At 39.7% G+C, this 14,703-nt stretch overlaps 2 protein-coding genes and 1 pseudogene across 3 annotated transcripts; 2 read left to right on the forward strand and 1 right to left on the reverse strand.

The window, feature by feature from the left end:
- Positions 1–694: 694 nt before the first annotated feature.
- Positions 695–4,191, forward strand: LOC106390503 (long chain acyl-CoA synthetase 9, chloroplastic). 2 transcript variants are annotated; one of them, XM_013830986.3, is made up of 11 exons: positions 695–893; positions 1,173–1,713; positions 1,786–2,040; positions 2,123–2,254; positions 2,335–2,508; positions 2,614–2,843; positions 2,926–3,043; positions 3,138–3,269; positions 3,348–3,482; positions 3,561–3,767; positions 3,855–4,191. In XM_013830986.3, the coding sequence occupies exons 2-11, from the start codon at positions 1,183–1,185 to the stop codon at positions 4,020–4,022; spliced, it is 2,082 nt and encodes a 693-aa protein (XP_013686440.3). In that variant the 5' UTR covers positions 695–893; positions 1,173–1,182; the 3' UTR covers positions 4,023–4,191. The 2 variants fall into 2 exon arrangements, with proteins under 2 accessions (XP_013686440.3, XP_013686441.3); XM_013830987.3 differs by having other exon boundaries at positions 735–897.
- Positions 4,192–6,230: 2,039 nt separating this feature from the next.
- LOC106372083 (acetyltransferase At1g77540) lies at positions 6,231–6,914 on the forward strand. Its single transcript, XM_013812211.3, has 2 exons — positions 6,231–6,613; positions 6,693–6,914. The coding sequence occupies exons 1-2, from the start codon at positions 6,308–6,310 to the stop codon at positions 6,762–6,764; spliced, it is 378 nt and encodes a 125-aa protein (XP_013667665.2). The 5' UTR covers positions 6,231–6,307; the 3' UTR covers positions 6,765–6,914.
- Positions 6,915–8,759: 1,845 nt separating this feature from the next.
- LOC111211952 lies at positions 8,760–10,387 on the reverse strand (annotated as a pseudogene).
- Between the last annotated feature and the right edge of the window lie 4,316 nt (positions 10,388–14,703).

The following is a 14,703-nucleotide window of genomic DNA, read 5'->3' on the forward strand; positions in this document are numbered from 1 at the left end:
AACTGATTTTGGACCCGGAGCATACTTAGGCTTCGGGAAGATATTTAATTGGGCCACTAAGCCCATTTACAGAGTTCCGTAGTGTTTAATAGTTAGCCTAAGCATCGTCCTGACTAGTTTCATGCTTTTTGAATTTGTGTAATCTAACCAAGACTCCTAATGTTATATGATGCTTTATCGGATGAGAGGGTAACACAAGATCAAGAGCATGATCTTGAATTACGATCTGGTGATGTAGGGTAGCTACTACACTCTTTTCTTGGTTTCAGAAGAAGAATCAGTCTCCAAAGTAAGTAAGCAACCAACACAATGTAAGCATTTTCACAAGTAACCAACGCAAGTGTCAATTCAAATTCCAAACTTATCTAACTCGACCAAAATATTCCTGACTTGTCCAAATTTTTCGTTTTATTGTTTATTGGGATTACAAAAGAAAAAAGCAGATAGATATGGTTGTGAAATTAGGTGCGAAAGGTATGACTATTAGAGAGTTTTGTAGAACAGAGATTCAAATTTTTTTTATTTTTTTGTTAAGGAAAAAAGGAGAGATTCATTTAAATTTGGCGTACCAACTGGAAGGAGGCTCCATTTGCATTGCATGGCCGTTTTGTCAGATTATTAACCTAACACACATCCTACGGTCTAGATCATCTCTCCATCCTCCACGTCATGTGTGATCCACGTGTATGGTCTCCTTAAAATACTTCAAAACAAAAAAAAAAAATTATTTATTTATTTTCTTCTTCGTTTCGTGACTCTCTCTCTCCGCCTCCACAGTCCTCTCGACGTCTCCGCTAAAAGACCATTATACCCCTCACCGCCTATCTCTCTAAATAATAAGAACCTCCGCTCTCTGCTGTATTTTGCTTCTCCGTTCATCTGCGTCGATCACTGTAAGTAAGCTCTTCTTCTTCTTCTTCTACATTATTCGAATCTTTCATGGAACTCTCTCTCTCTCTCTCTCTCTAAAAGGCTTTGATCAGTTTGTTTCCTCTCTCCCTTTTCTCAGATCTTCCAAAAGTTTAAAACTTTTCTGTCTCAGATCAAATCAAATTTTTTAAAAAAGTTCTAACTTTACGAGAGTGTTCTTCTGCTTTTAACAAATGTGTACTCTTGTAGCTCTTCCCTGTATTGATTATGTGAATAAAGACGTTCACCATTGATTACTACAGGAAGTGAAAGATGATTCCTTACGCTGCTGGTGTCATTGTCCCTCTAGCTTTAACCCTTTTGGTCCGCAACGCTAAGAAAGACAAGAAACGAGGCGTGGTCGTCGACGACGTCGGTGGAGAGCCGGGTCATACCGTTAGGAACCACAGGTTCAAAGATCCCGTCAGCTCCCACTGGGAAGACATCTCCACTCTCCCGGAGCTATTCGAGATCTCGTGTAAGAGCCACAGCGACAGGTTCTTCCTTGGCACCAGGAGGTTGATCGCTAGAGAGGTCGAGACTAGCGAGGACGGGAAGGTCTTTGAGAAGCTTCATTTGGGTGATTACGAGTGGAAGACGTTTGGGGAGACGCTTGAAGCTGTGTGTAGTTTTGCTTCTGGTTTGGTTCAGATTGGGCACAAGTCTGAGGAGCGTGTGGCTATTTTTGCGGATACGAGAGAAGAGTGGTTTATTGCGTTACAGGGCTGCTTCAGGCGCAACGTCACTGTGGTTACTATCTACTCGTCTTTAGGAGAGGAAGCTCTTTGTCACTCGCTTAATGAGGTATAGAGCTCCTTGCTTCTTTTCTCTGTTTGTTTACTAGTTAGTTATGTCTTTCTTTGTTTGTTTCTTCAGACAGAGGTCACAACCGTGATCTGTGGTAACAAAGAACTCAAGAAGCTCATGGACATAAGCCAACAGCTTGAGACTGTCAAACGCGTCATTTGCATGGATGACGAGTTCCCATCTGAAGCGAGCAGTACTTGGACGACGACTTCGCTCGCTGATGTTCAGAAACTTGGGCGTGAAAGTCCTGTTGATCCTAGCTTCCCACTTTCAGCTGATGTTGCTGTTATAATGTACACTAGTGGAAGCACTGGTCTCCCCAAGGTTAACCAGTTCACTCTCTTACTTCTGTTGTTTCAGAGCTCTTACTAGTAATCTGATTATCTCACTTCCTCAAATCGTGTAGGGTGTTATGATGACGCATGGTAATGTCCTAGCTACAGTTTCAGCAGTGATGACAATTGTTCCAGACCTCGGGAAGAGGGACACATACATGGCGTATTTACCTTTGGCTCACATCCTTGAGTTAGCAGCTGAGGTATCTTCTTGTGTTTATCCTGCAGTTCCTTGACCCTCTCAATGCGTTTATTGAATATGAACTGAATATCGTTGTTGTAGAGTGTAATGGCTACTATTGGGAGTGCTATTGGATATGGATCTCCCTTGACGCTCACTGATACTTCAAACAAGATTAAAAAGGGCACAAAGGGAGATGTCACAGCGCTGAAGCCTACTATAATGACAGCTGTTCCAGCCATTCTTGATCGTGTCAGGGACGGTGTCCGCAAAAAGGTTTGTGCATGTTTGATTCACATTGAAACTCTTTGGCTCTGCAACTTGTTTAAATGTGATTAAGACCTTATGATTGCATGAACACTGACAGTTTCTGATCATCAGGTTGATGCAAAGGGAGGAGCGGCAAAGAAACTGTTCGACTTTGCATATGCGAGGAGATTATCTGCAATCAATGGAAGCTGGTTTGGAGCCTGGGGACTGGAGAAGCTCCTATGGGATGTGCTTGTGTTTGGTAAAATCCGTGCAGTATTGGGAGGTCAGCTCCGTTACTTGCTCTCTGGTGGAGCCCCTCTTTCTGGTGACACTCAGAGATTCATTAACATATGCGTTGGGTAAAAAGCATCCTTTAATATCTTCTTGAGAGGTTTGCTACTCTCATTTCTGTTATGATCTAACATTCTGATAATTCCTCAGGGCTCCGATCGGTCAGGGATATGGGCTAACAGAGACTTGTGCTGGTGGAACTTTCTCGGAGTTTGATGACACATCCGTTGGCCGTGTGGGTGCTCCACTTCCTTGCTCCTTTGTTAAGGTAACCTCTTAACCTGACTTTATCCACCAGTCCTTCAAAACTTAATCTAACTCATTTGCTGATCTTATGATCATATGATCATATCTTGTTTCAGCTAATAGACTGGCCGGAAGGTGGCTACTTGATCAGTGATAAGCCAATGCCTCGTGGTGAAATTGTAATTGGTGGCTCAAATATTACACTTGGGTATTTCAAGAATGAAGAGAAGACTAAAGAAGTCTACAAGGTTGGAAACTCAACATCTATTAGTTTTTTTCTGCAATGTTCAATATAACCGTTCTCTAACACTTTGATGTTTCAAAAGGTTGATGAAAAGGGGATGAGGTGGTTCTACACAGGAGACATAGGACAGTTTCACCCTGATGGTTGCCTTGAGATAATAGACAGAAAGAAGGATATTGTTAAGCTTCAGCATGGGGAATATGTCTCCTTGGGCAAAGTATAGTCTTCGCGAACTGAATGTTTACTCACTAGTGCAGAAAAGCGTAATATGAACTTTGTTTTTTTATGTTTGCAGGTGGAAGCTGCTCTCAGTATAAGCCCCTACGTTGAAAACATAATGGTTCATGCTGATCCGTTTTACAGTTACTGTGTGGCTCTTGTGGTCGCTGCGCAACAAACACTCGAAGGTTGGGCATCAAAGCAAGGAATAGAGTTCACCAACTTCGAAGAGCTGTGTGCGAAAGAACAGGCCGTGAAAGAAGTGTATGCGTCTCTTGTCAAGGTATGTTCGTTCATCCTGAAAACACCTTAACCCAGTCCCCAGTCAGTTCCTTAGATAATATCTGGTGTGTTGTTATTTTTTTGTTAGGCGGCTAAACAATCACGGTTGGAGAAGTTTGAGATACCAGCAAAGATCAAAGTGTTGGCGGCTCCATGGACGCCGGAGTCAGGGTTAGTGACAGCAGCACTAAAGCTTAAAAGAGATGTAATTAGGAAGGAGTTCTCTGAAGATCTCACCAAGCTATATGCTTCCTAAATCTTCTTCTTTGTTTTCTCTAAAACACAACTTGTCTGTGTTGCTCTTTAGTTGGTTTGCTTGAGAGTAGAAAAAGAGTTGTAGACACAAAAACATTACTGGAGTTCAAACAATCTATATGCTCTCATACTATAACCATTGCAAAGTGTTAATCAATTTGTGAGGATCATATTATCTCTCTCTTGTAAGATTCTCTTCCTTTGTGTGTTTCTAGCCAATGTTTGGGAACTTCTTTAGTCATTCGTAACTGTCTACTTCTTTTACGTGATGCCCTCCGATTTGGGGTTTTAATATTATGAAACGGACATTTGTTATGATAATAGCCAAGATTCTCTCTTTTCTTGCATGCTATTTGGTTGGCTCAGTCCTTCATCTCATTACTCTTGTAATGGTGAAACGCAAGAGAGAGTCATCTGAGAGAAGCTTTGGGGAATCAGAGTGAGTGTCTATACAATCAGACACAGTATCTGATATTCAAGTAAGAACCACACATATCTAGTTTTAGTGAAAGTATCATGTTGACTGTTGTGATGGGTGGGAGAAAGCTGAGAATGAAGTGGTTGAGATGAAGGAGAAGCTTGAGGCTGCTGAGAATGAAGTGGTTCATGGAACTTCTCCTTCCATTGATATTGATCTCATGGGTGATTTCCTCGTCTTGTAGCTTTGCCCCGAGACACCAAACGGTAAGATTGGACCTGAGTTTGTCACAAAAGAATCTCTTGTTCACACTCATTGGCTTCTGAAATAGAAGTATTGACTTGCCGAAATAAGTAACTTGAAGAAAAGTTGGAGAAGTTAGAAGCGGAGAAAGATGAGCTTGAAAGAAAAGTTAAATGTGACAGAGAAGTAGTGAGAGCACACGTTGAGACTTGAGCTTGGAGCTAGCGTTTGTGATATAGTGGAGGTAGAAAAAAAGTTGGAGAAGATGGAGGTTGAGAAAGCTGAGCTGCAGATATCTTTTGACATAATCAGAGATAAGCATGAAGAATCTAAACTTTGTCTTCAAGACATTGAAACAAAGCTATAGAGAAGATCCAAGAACAAGTCTCTCTCTCCATCAAGAAAATACAGAACCTAAGATCAAACAAGTTTCTCTGAGAGAATCTCTAACCCATTGCTATTTTTATCTATAGAAAATGACTTCAAACCATTACTGTATTTTCCTCTAAAATAGATATTAGAGGAAGAAATAATAATCTCTATTTTTGACTCTATATTTTGAAGATTGCTATAATAAGGAAATATATTGGAGTAAACTTCGTCTCTATTATAGATTCTCTATTTTAGAGACAAAAATAGTAAAATACATTAAAGATGATATAAACTGTCGATATGTGTTCCATTCTCAATTCTTTATTCTTAAAAAAAACATATGAATGAATCTAAAGATTTAAATTTTCAAAAAAAAAAGATTTAGATTTTCTTTTAGGTTTTTAAGAAAGCTTTCATGTGTATCTATCATAAGTTATGACTCATATACAATATAAATAATAACAATATCAAGGTTGTTTAATCTCGGTGAACTCTATTAATATAAATTATTGTATAGTTACCCTCCAAACATCCAAGGTTGTATGGTGTACTGGTTAGCACTCTGGACTTTGAATCCAGCGACCTGGGTTTGACTTCCGGTAGGACCTTTTTTTTTAACTTTTGTATGTTTCATTAAACTTTGTAATCAGCGGAGAACATATTCAAAACTGACTGTTCTTCATCACTTCTTGTCCTTTTCAAAGCATTTATGTTTTTTTTTTTTTTGTCATCCGTAGATTATATTAAACACAAAAACAACGTTTCTTACAAACCAGAGCCGGCAAGGAATACATTCCTTCCAGAGCCATAAGCCGGCGCGGTAACATGTACCACCCGGAGCCAAATGATGGATACAACACAAACCCATAAAAAACTAACAAAGACACGAAGAAAAAAGATGTCGAGAGTCATGAGAATAAAACAAAACTTCAGTAGAAGAGTATTCCACCTTGCGCTCAAAGACGAGCTTACCGAAATAGAACTCATCAACAATTAACACAAAATGAGAGGAGCATCGAGATAGACTAGACGCACACGAATATCACCAAACATATAAACTGAATATGTTTTCTTGTTAAGACAAGATAATTTAATGATATTTAACTATGATGATCGTTAATTAGCCTTTTTGTCTTCATGTCATAAAAATAATTATCTGTTCCAAACTTCCAATAACGCCTACCTGAAAGGCCTATAACGATCCATACTCATCCCATTAAAAGGCCCAAACATAACACAAATGACAAAGGATAATGAAACTTTCCTTTGGTTCACGGTTACATCATTTGGCGATGGCGGCGACATCGGGAGCGAAGATTACGGCGACTGAGCCACCGAAGATAGTTTGGAACGCGGGGAAACACCGATTCGAAACCGAAGATCACGAAGCTTTCATCGACTACAAGCTGAGAAACGACGGAAAAGTAATGGATCTGGTCCACACCTACGTCCCTTCCTCAAAACGAGGGTTAGGTTTAGCTTCCCTCCTCTGCGTCGCCGCCTTCGAACACGCTTCCTCTCACTCCCTCTCCGTCATCCCTTCCTGCTCATACGTTTCCGTAAGATCTCTCAATTTCTGATTCCGATCTCGAAAATTCGTGGATCTTGAAAGTTTGAATCGGTGTGTGGGTTTTGCAGGACACGTTTCTTCCTAGAAACCCAACGTGGAAGCCTCTGGTTCATTCGGAGGATCTTAAGTCTAGCATCTGAAGTAAGACTCGTTTTAACATTATTGTTAAGTTTGTGTTTCAGTGTCAGTTGTTGGTTGTGTAATCTTCAAAACCTTGTACTCAGATGTAATGAATCTGTAATAATAAAGTCTTTGAATGTCTTAATATGACAAAAATAATCGTTGATTGATTGTAATGAATTATCTGGTAGAGAGTTGAAACACTTCAAAAAAAAATCACAACGATCATATTATTGTGATGAATTAATATTTTTCCATTTTTTGAAGTAAATCTATCTATCTGTGTTAAAAAAAAAAAGTAAATTTATCTTTTACACTGATCTATCTATATTATTAAAAGAAAAGTACCCATTTGAAAATATTCTTACTTCATTAATTAATTTTTTTTTGTTTTTTTCTTGTCTTTTTCAATTGCATTTATGAAATATCCTAAAACAAATAAAACTGTCTAATTTATTACTTGTTTACATTAATGAAATATGCTTAAATGAATTTAAACTTCCTATTTTATTGTTTGTCTTTTTCAGTTACCCTAATGAAATATCCTTAAATAAATTTGGACATAATGTCATTTAATCTACCAAAAAAACTCATGAGTTATCCTTACGTGCATAATTTTAATAATGAAGATTTTTAAAAACGTGCATCATTAAAATGTTACCTAAAACATGCAGCACTAATATATAACATGCATCAATAAAACTAGAATTTGACTCACACAATTATACGGATATTATTTTCACTTGATTAAATTTAAAAATAATTATTTATTCAAAAAATATTTAAGAACGGCTATGTTTTTAAAAATTATATGGTATTATTTGCTCATAACTCATTTGTCATTTGCTAAATTGTTAGAAAAAATGTTTTACCATAATATAACTCAGTTGTCATTTGCTAAATTTATGGTTTTTATTTATATTTTTCATTATTTAATTATAATATTTTCATTTTATATTCGAAAGATAAATGAATTTTCTTTCAAACAATATTTTTGAAATTTGTATTTTTTAAAAAATAATCAATTTAAATTGTTATTATCATTGAATATAATTATTTTTGACATAATTTAAGTTTTCGTTTACATCAAAACTTATCATATTTTAGGATAACTTTAATTTAAAATGTAATTTGAGCTAATAAACAAATTCTAAAAATATTTTTAAAATATTTTGTTATAATTTTTAAAAAAATATTGAGTTGCATTTCAAATAAAAAAGTAAATATATTAAAAATATTCTAATTAAAATATGTTAAATTTAATATAGTTTTAAAAAAATGGTCAAAAAAAATTACAAATAAAAAAAAATCATGATTTTTGTTAACTGGGTGGATCATTATTTATATGATATCGCACACGAAAGAAAATTTCTGTTTTTACAATTATCTAATTAACTCTATATACTCATTTTTTAATATTTTTTATATGATATCACACATTCGTAAAAGTATAGATAGTTTAAGATGCAAAAAATATTTACTTAATGAATATAATATGAACGAATATTACAAATACATCATTTAATAAAATAAATAATTAAAAACTGAAAATTCATATCCGCGCTGATCAGGGTCTAGTTTGAAATTAATAGTGGAGTAAAATTTATTCCAAATTGAGATTTAATCTGAAAATACAGTAGATTTGAAAATGCTGTAAGAACTGTTCTTTTCTAAAAATAGCTAATTTGAAATGGTTTAGGACTAGATATCTGAGATGTATGAGCACACAGACCCAAAACCTCTAAACTCTAAAAAAGTAATCCAAATTAACAAATATAAATCAACCTTAAATTTAATTTTCTCCGGTATTAATTTGTCTATATATTGTTATCCTAACCAAAATTTACAATAATTGAATCGAAGCCAAACTCAATTTTATAAATATTCAAGCAATTTTTTAAAACTCCATACCCGAATGTTAAAACTTAACCAAATAAAAAACTGAAACACCCATACTTGTTTATCACACATATATATTACACATAATAACAAGTTCTCTGTTGACAAAAAAAAAAAAAAAAAAAGTTCTCCGCTTTTATTTCTGGTAGATAAACATCAAAACATAGGCATCTTAGTGATGCATAGTATTCATGGGACAAGTAGTGGTTCTTATTTTTGCAAACCTCAAATCTATTTGCGCAACTCAATAAGAGACAAAGAATAGGCCCGGCAAATGAACTGGCAACGACTAAAGCCTGCAGCACAACCTAAAGCCTCCAATTCGGGAAGAGTCCTTTCTCTACCACCTGAACGTTGTGTTAATATGAACATGTCCAAAGTGAACCGCAAGTTAGAAGCTAAGTCGTCACACTTTGGTTCTGTTGGCATAACCACGTCGAGAACTATCACTTTTCCTCTCTCTGGAAGACTTGCCCAGCAGTTTTTGAGAATTTTAACAAAGTTTTCATCGTTCCAAGCATGCAGTATCCACTGTCATCAATCAAACCTTTTTTTATTTTGTTCAAAATATGTATTAATTAGATCATGATAGTTTATATGCATATATACTTACTTTCATGATAATAGCATCTCCCTTTGGAATTTCTACTAACATGTCTCCCACCACATGTTCCACTCCTATAATAACAGATTTAATCAAGATATATAACAATAACAGTTTTAGGAGATTATTATTTATTAGAATGTAACTATTAACACTTCAATACACAAACTATATATCAAGTTTTTTATTTAATTTGTTTACCGGCATAAGCAGGAGCATAGGCTATAGCCGGTGGTAAGTCGAAATTGATGCCCTTGATATGAGGATACTTGGAAGTGACTACATATAGTAGGGTTCCAACAGCTCCTCCAACATCCACCAAGGTGTTAACATCTTCAAATCCTTTGTATTTTTCTAGAAACTTCTTCATGAACATGGTTGAAGATTCCGACATTCCCGGGTTAAACTTCTCAGCGAATTGTTCATCAGATGCAATGTATTCGAAGACTTTCATACCATGGGCAGAAACACATGCATCTGTTCCTTGTAATATCACATCCTTTAGATGTGACCTGTAGAAAAATATTAGTTAGGAGAATATGTAAATTAACTTGACGTAATTGCATTTATTTCATATTATTAATATATAGAACGTACATATTCTTGAAAACGACGTGGTCATGGCACAACATGAACATAGATCTGAGAGAACCCGAGCCGTCACTATCTTTCAAGAAAAACTTGCAAACATGTTCACCTGCGTATACCCTTTCGATCTTTCGGTTTGGTCGTTCTCTCCGGTTTCAACAACACGACATTTCAAGATCGAGTAGGGGTGAGTAATCGCATCATCCGGTCCAGCATCAGTGGAGCCTCTGGATTGGTGGGTTTAGTAGGGAGACGAGACGCTATCTCGGAAGGCGAGAGCCACATGCCATCCTCAACCGCAGCCATTGTGTCGATGACTCCCAGCTCCAAGGCAGCTTTGAAAACCATTGGGAACGTCGAGGAGTACACGATCCTCTCGGCATGCAAGGCCACCATTTCTTGTTCTTCTTCTTTGATCAGACCCGGTTTAGGAGAAGTGTTTAAGGGATTTTGAAGTTGGTCTGCCATTAGTTGATGTTTGTAAACAGAGGGAGAAAGTATTGAGAATGTTCTGAGTCTTATTCATCAACGTGAGATTTACATATATACTAGACTAGAGAATCTCAACACATACGATCTCATCTCATCTGATATCTATTCGTACTTATCTACACGGTTACAATAATAACTTATCCCTCAAGTATCGTTATCTACTTGGTACACACATAACCAACACTTAACCACTATAACACACTATAACAGTCCCCCTCAAGTTGGTGCGTGGAGGTTACGAACACCAACTTGGTCAGTAGATAGTGGAATGCAGGAGCTCCTAACGCCTTGGTCATTATATCTGCAAGTTGCTCAGTAGTACGAACATGACGCGTCACTATTGATCCATCTTGCACTGCATCTCGAACACTGTGGCAGTCAGCCTCGATGTGTTTCGTTCTCTCATGGAACACAGGGTTCGCTGCAATGTATATCGCTGCCGCTATCACAGAACAACTCCATCGCTTCTTGATGTGTGATTCCCAAGTCCTTCAACAATCGCTTTAGCCACTTCAGCTCATGTAGCGTTACTGCCATCGACCTGTACTCCGCTTCAGCCGATGAATGCGAGACCGTGTTTGTTGTTTCTTGGTCTTCCAAGAGATGGGAGAATCACCCAATAGTACGACGAACGAAGAAAGGGACCGTCGAGTCGTTGGACATGCAGCCCAGTCCGAGTCACAGAACGCTCGCAGACGCAGATCACTTATCGCTTTTAGCATGATGCCTTGACAGGGCATCCCTTCAAATACCGTAATACTCGAACAACCGCGTCCCAATGAACTTCACGCGGCTTGTGCATGACCTGGGAAGTACATGTATCGAGTAGCTAAGCTCCGGTCTGGTTATGGCCAGATACACCAACTTACCCACAAACCGCCGAAACCTCTCTGGGTTCTTATACATTGGTCCTTTGTCAGACCGAAGCTTGTGGTTCTGTTCCATAGGTGTAGACATGCTTACATTCAAGCAGTCCAGCCTCTGCCACAATGTCCAATGCATACTTTCTCTGCGTTAGAAACATGCCCTGCGGACCCCTTGCTATCTCGATTCCAAGAAAATACTTCGCTTTCCCCAAGTCTTTCATCTGAAGCAATCACTTAGGTACGCTTTGAACTTGATCATCATATTCATCCTGTTTTCCGGCAATGATCAAATCGTCGACGTACACTAACACACGCAATGAGCTATCTCCTTTGATGAAAGTGAAGAGAGAATAGTCGGAGTACGACTGCTTGAAACCAAACCGCTTCAATGCCTCGGTTAGCTTCGCAAACCAGCACCGCGGGGACTGTTTAAGGCCATACAGCGATTTGCGCAAGCGACAAACCTTGCCCGGCTTATCTGTGTTCAACCGGGTGGCATCTGCATATACACTTCTTCTTTCAAGTCTCCATGGAGGAATGCGTTATGAACGTCCATCTGATGTACCTCCCAGTTCTTAGCTGCTGCGACCTCGAGCAGTGTACGTACCGTAGTTAGTTTTGCCACAGGTGCGAATGTCTCGAAATAGTCCTCACCTTCTCTCTTTTTGTTTCCACACACAACAAGTCTAGCCTTGGGTCTTTCTACGGTGCCGTCGGCGTGGAACTTGTATTTGTATAACCACATACATGCTAGCGCTTTCTTTCCCTTCGGCAGATCTGTCACATCCCACGTTCTATGTCCCTCAAGAGCCACAACTTCAGTTGACATGGCGTTATTCCAACAAGGATCCCGCACGGCCTCTTTGAAGCTCTTTGGTTCTCTTTCAGCTGTTATGGCTGCGAGGAAAACTTGATGTTTGTTTGAGAACACTGCGTCAGAGACATGTGCCGATATGGGGTATGAGGACGTACCTTGGACCGAATCTGAGAAGACCGTGATAGAGTTGTAGGTGGAATGGGAGTATGTTTATCGAGGAGACATTGCGAGTTGTAGGCAATATAGTCCTGAAGTCTCACGTTCGGTTGAGAGACACGATTTCCTCTCCCAAGAGGTGGTTCTACCTGAACGCTCTCTTGAATCTGTTCTGGCGCTGCGACCGTGGCTTCTGTAGACGACACATCAGATACTGCAGCTCCATCAGTGGTTGCTTCTTCACTTCTTACTTCACCTTGTACACTTGCAGTAGGATCATCACTCCCCCTGGGTTCCACAACTTGTAACTCGTACTCAACATCACCTAAGTTGTGAACCATTGGTGGAACGAGTTCAGTAGGGGATGCTCCTGTCTCGACATCATATGGAAATGAACTCTCAGAGAACACTACGTCGCGAGATATGAAGAACTCGTGGCTTTCCAGATCATATAGCTTCCATCCTCGCTTTCCAAATGGATAGCCCACAAAGATACATCTCCTGCTCCACTCCTTGAACTTATCTTTGTCTCGCGACGCCTTGTGTGCAAAGCACAACACCCGAACACCTTGATATCCTCATATGCTGGCGGTTTGCCATACAAGCATTCATATGGTGTTTTTCCCTTGAGCAAACTAGACGGTGTTCGATTGATGACGTGAGCCGCTGCAAGCACACTTTCACCCCAGAACTTTGTGGAGATCTAGCCACGTTGAGTATGTGACGATGTTTCCGTTCGACTCTCCAGTTCTGCTGTGGAGTGGCTACGCATGGCGTCTGGGGTGTATGATCCCATTAGCTGCGAAATATTTCGCCTGACACATAAACTCAGTGCCATTGTCACTTCTTACCTTCTGCACTGGACGACCGAACTGTTTTTGAACCAACGTACAGAAATTAGGCAAGACCGTTTTGACTTCTGTTTTCTCGAGAAGCAAGTGTATCCAGACCGCTCGCGAGTAGTCATCTACGATGGTGAGGAAGTAGACGGCTCCACAAGAGGATTGTTTACGATAGGGACCCCACAAGTCGGTGTGTATTAGTTCAAACGCAACAGAAGCTTTATTAAATGACTCGGGAAATACCCCACGAGTCTGTTTAGATTTGAAACAAATATCACAACCTCCAAATTTTTCTTTATTTCTCTAAAACACCAGAAACAAAAGGTAAATGCCCTAGAACACCGAAAGCTGGATGCCCCAATCTCCGATGCCACAAAGTCTTGTCTTCAGCAGCCTTGACTCTGTACCCTCGGACCATGGTGACATCAATAAACATATTTCCATCCCGTTCTTCACCGGGCCAATCAAGATCCTCGTAAAACGGTCCTATAATATACAAAGTGTGTCAGTGAAAACAGCAAGACAACCGGTTTGCTTCAATAGTTTGGCGACAGAGAGTAATGTGCAGTTTAAATTAGGCACATATAGGACATTTCTCAGAGTGAGCTTATCAGAAAGCTTAAGCGAGCCACTCTTTGATGCTTTAACGTGACTCCCGTCGGCAAAGTTAACAGGACATGACACAATGTCTACTACATCAGTTAACAATCTTATCTCACCGGTCATATGGTGAGATGCCCCTGTGTCTAGAATCACCTCACTGGTTTGACGCTTACCATTCAACTTGTCTGGTATTGGCGCTGGCTTTTGTTGATCAAGTAAGGCGGGTCAGAGAGGCCCACTGCTCGAGGGTAAGTGCTGAGACTCCTGATCCTGATGCCGCTTGAGCCACATTGGAGCGAGGCTGTTGATGTTGACTTCTTCCACCTCGTCCCCTTCCTTTGCCACGACCACCGCGATCACCACCTTGGTTTCTTTCTGCCCACCAATCGGGAAAGCCGATGAGTTGCCAGCAATCCTTCTGTCGTGACCAGTTCTCCCACAGTGTGAGCATACAACAGGACCTCCACGACTGCGAGCTACCGCTGCAATCAGTCCACTCATACTCGAGTTATCACTCGAACTTCCGTCTGTTGTAGACAGAAAACCCACTGCATCTTGCTTGCTCTCAACTCGAGCTGTCAGAGACGTCTCTCCTCCCTCACAACTCTCTGATACACTGAGTTGAGATCAGGCAAAGGCTCCATACCGATGATGTTGGTTGCAGACATTACCGAATCGAGCATCGTCTAACCCCATCAAGAACATATGAACTTTTTCTTCATACTCTGAAACAAACTTCTCAGAGGCCCCACACGTACACTTGGGATGGGCTTGTAACTGAGAAAGCTCCTCCCACTTTAACACAAGACGACCAAAGTAGTCCATGACGCTGGAGCCCTTGTTTGCACGCCGCCAACTCCGCTCGTAGTTGATGCACACGCACTGCATTACCTACAGAGAACCTTCTCTTCAAGTCGCCCCACATTTTGTACGTAGAAGGCGTGAAGGTGATGTTGATCTAATTGGGGGTGATATAGACGCCCTTATCCATCCCACAATCATGGAATTCACAGTCTTCCGACTCTGCTTCGGTAGGCTTCTCGACCTCACTCGGCATCGTCAAGGTGCCGTCAATGAGACTCTTTTGCGTTT

The sequence above is a fragment of the Brassica napus genome, chromosome C6 (genome assembly GCF_020379485.1).
Source record: "Brassica napus cultivar Da-Ae chromosome C6, Da-Ae, whole genome shotgun sequence".
Lineage (NCBI taxonomy): Eukaryota > Viridiplantae > Streptophyta > Magnoliopsida > Brassicales > Brassicaceae > Brassica > Brassica napus.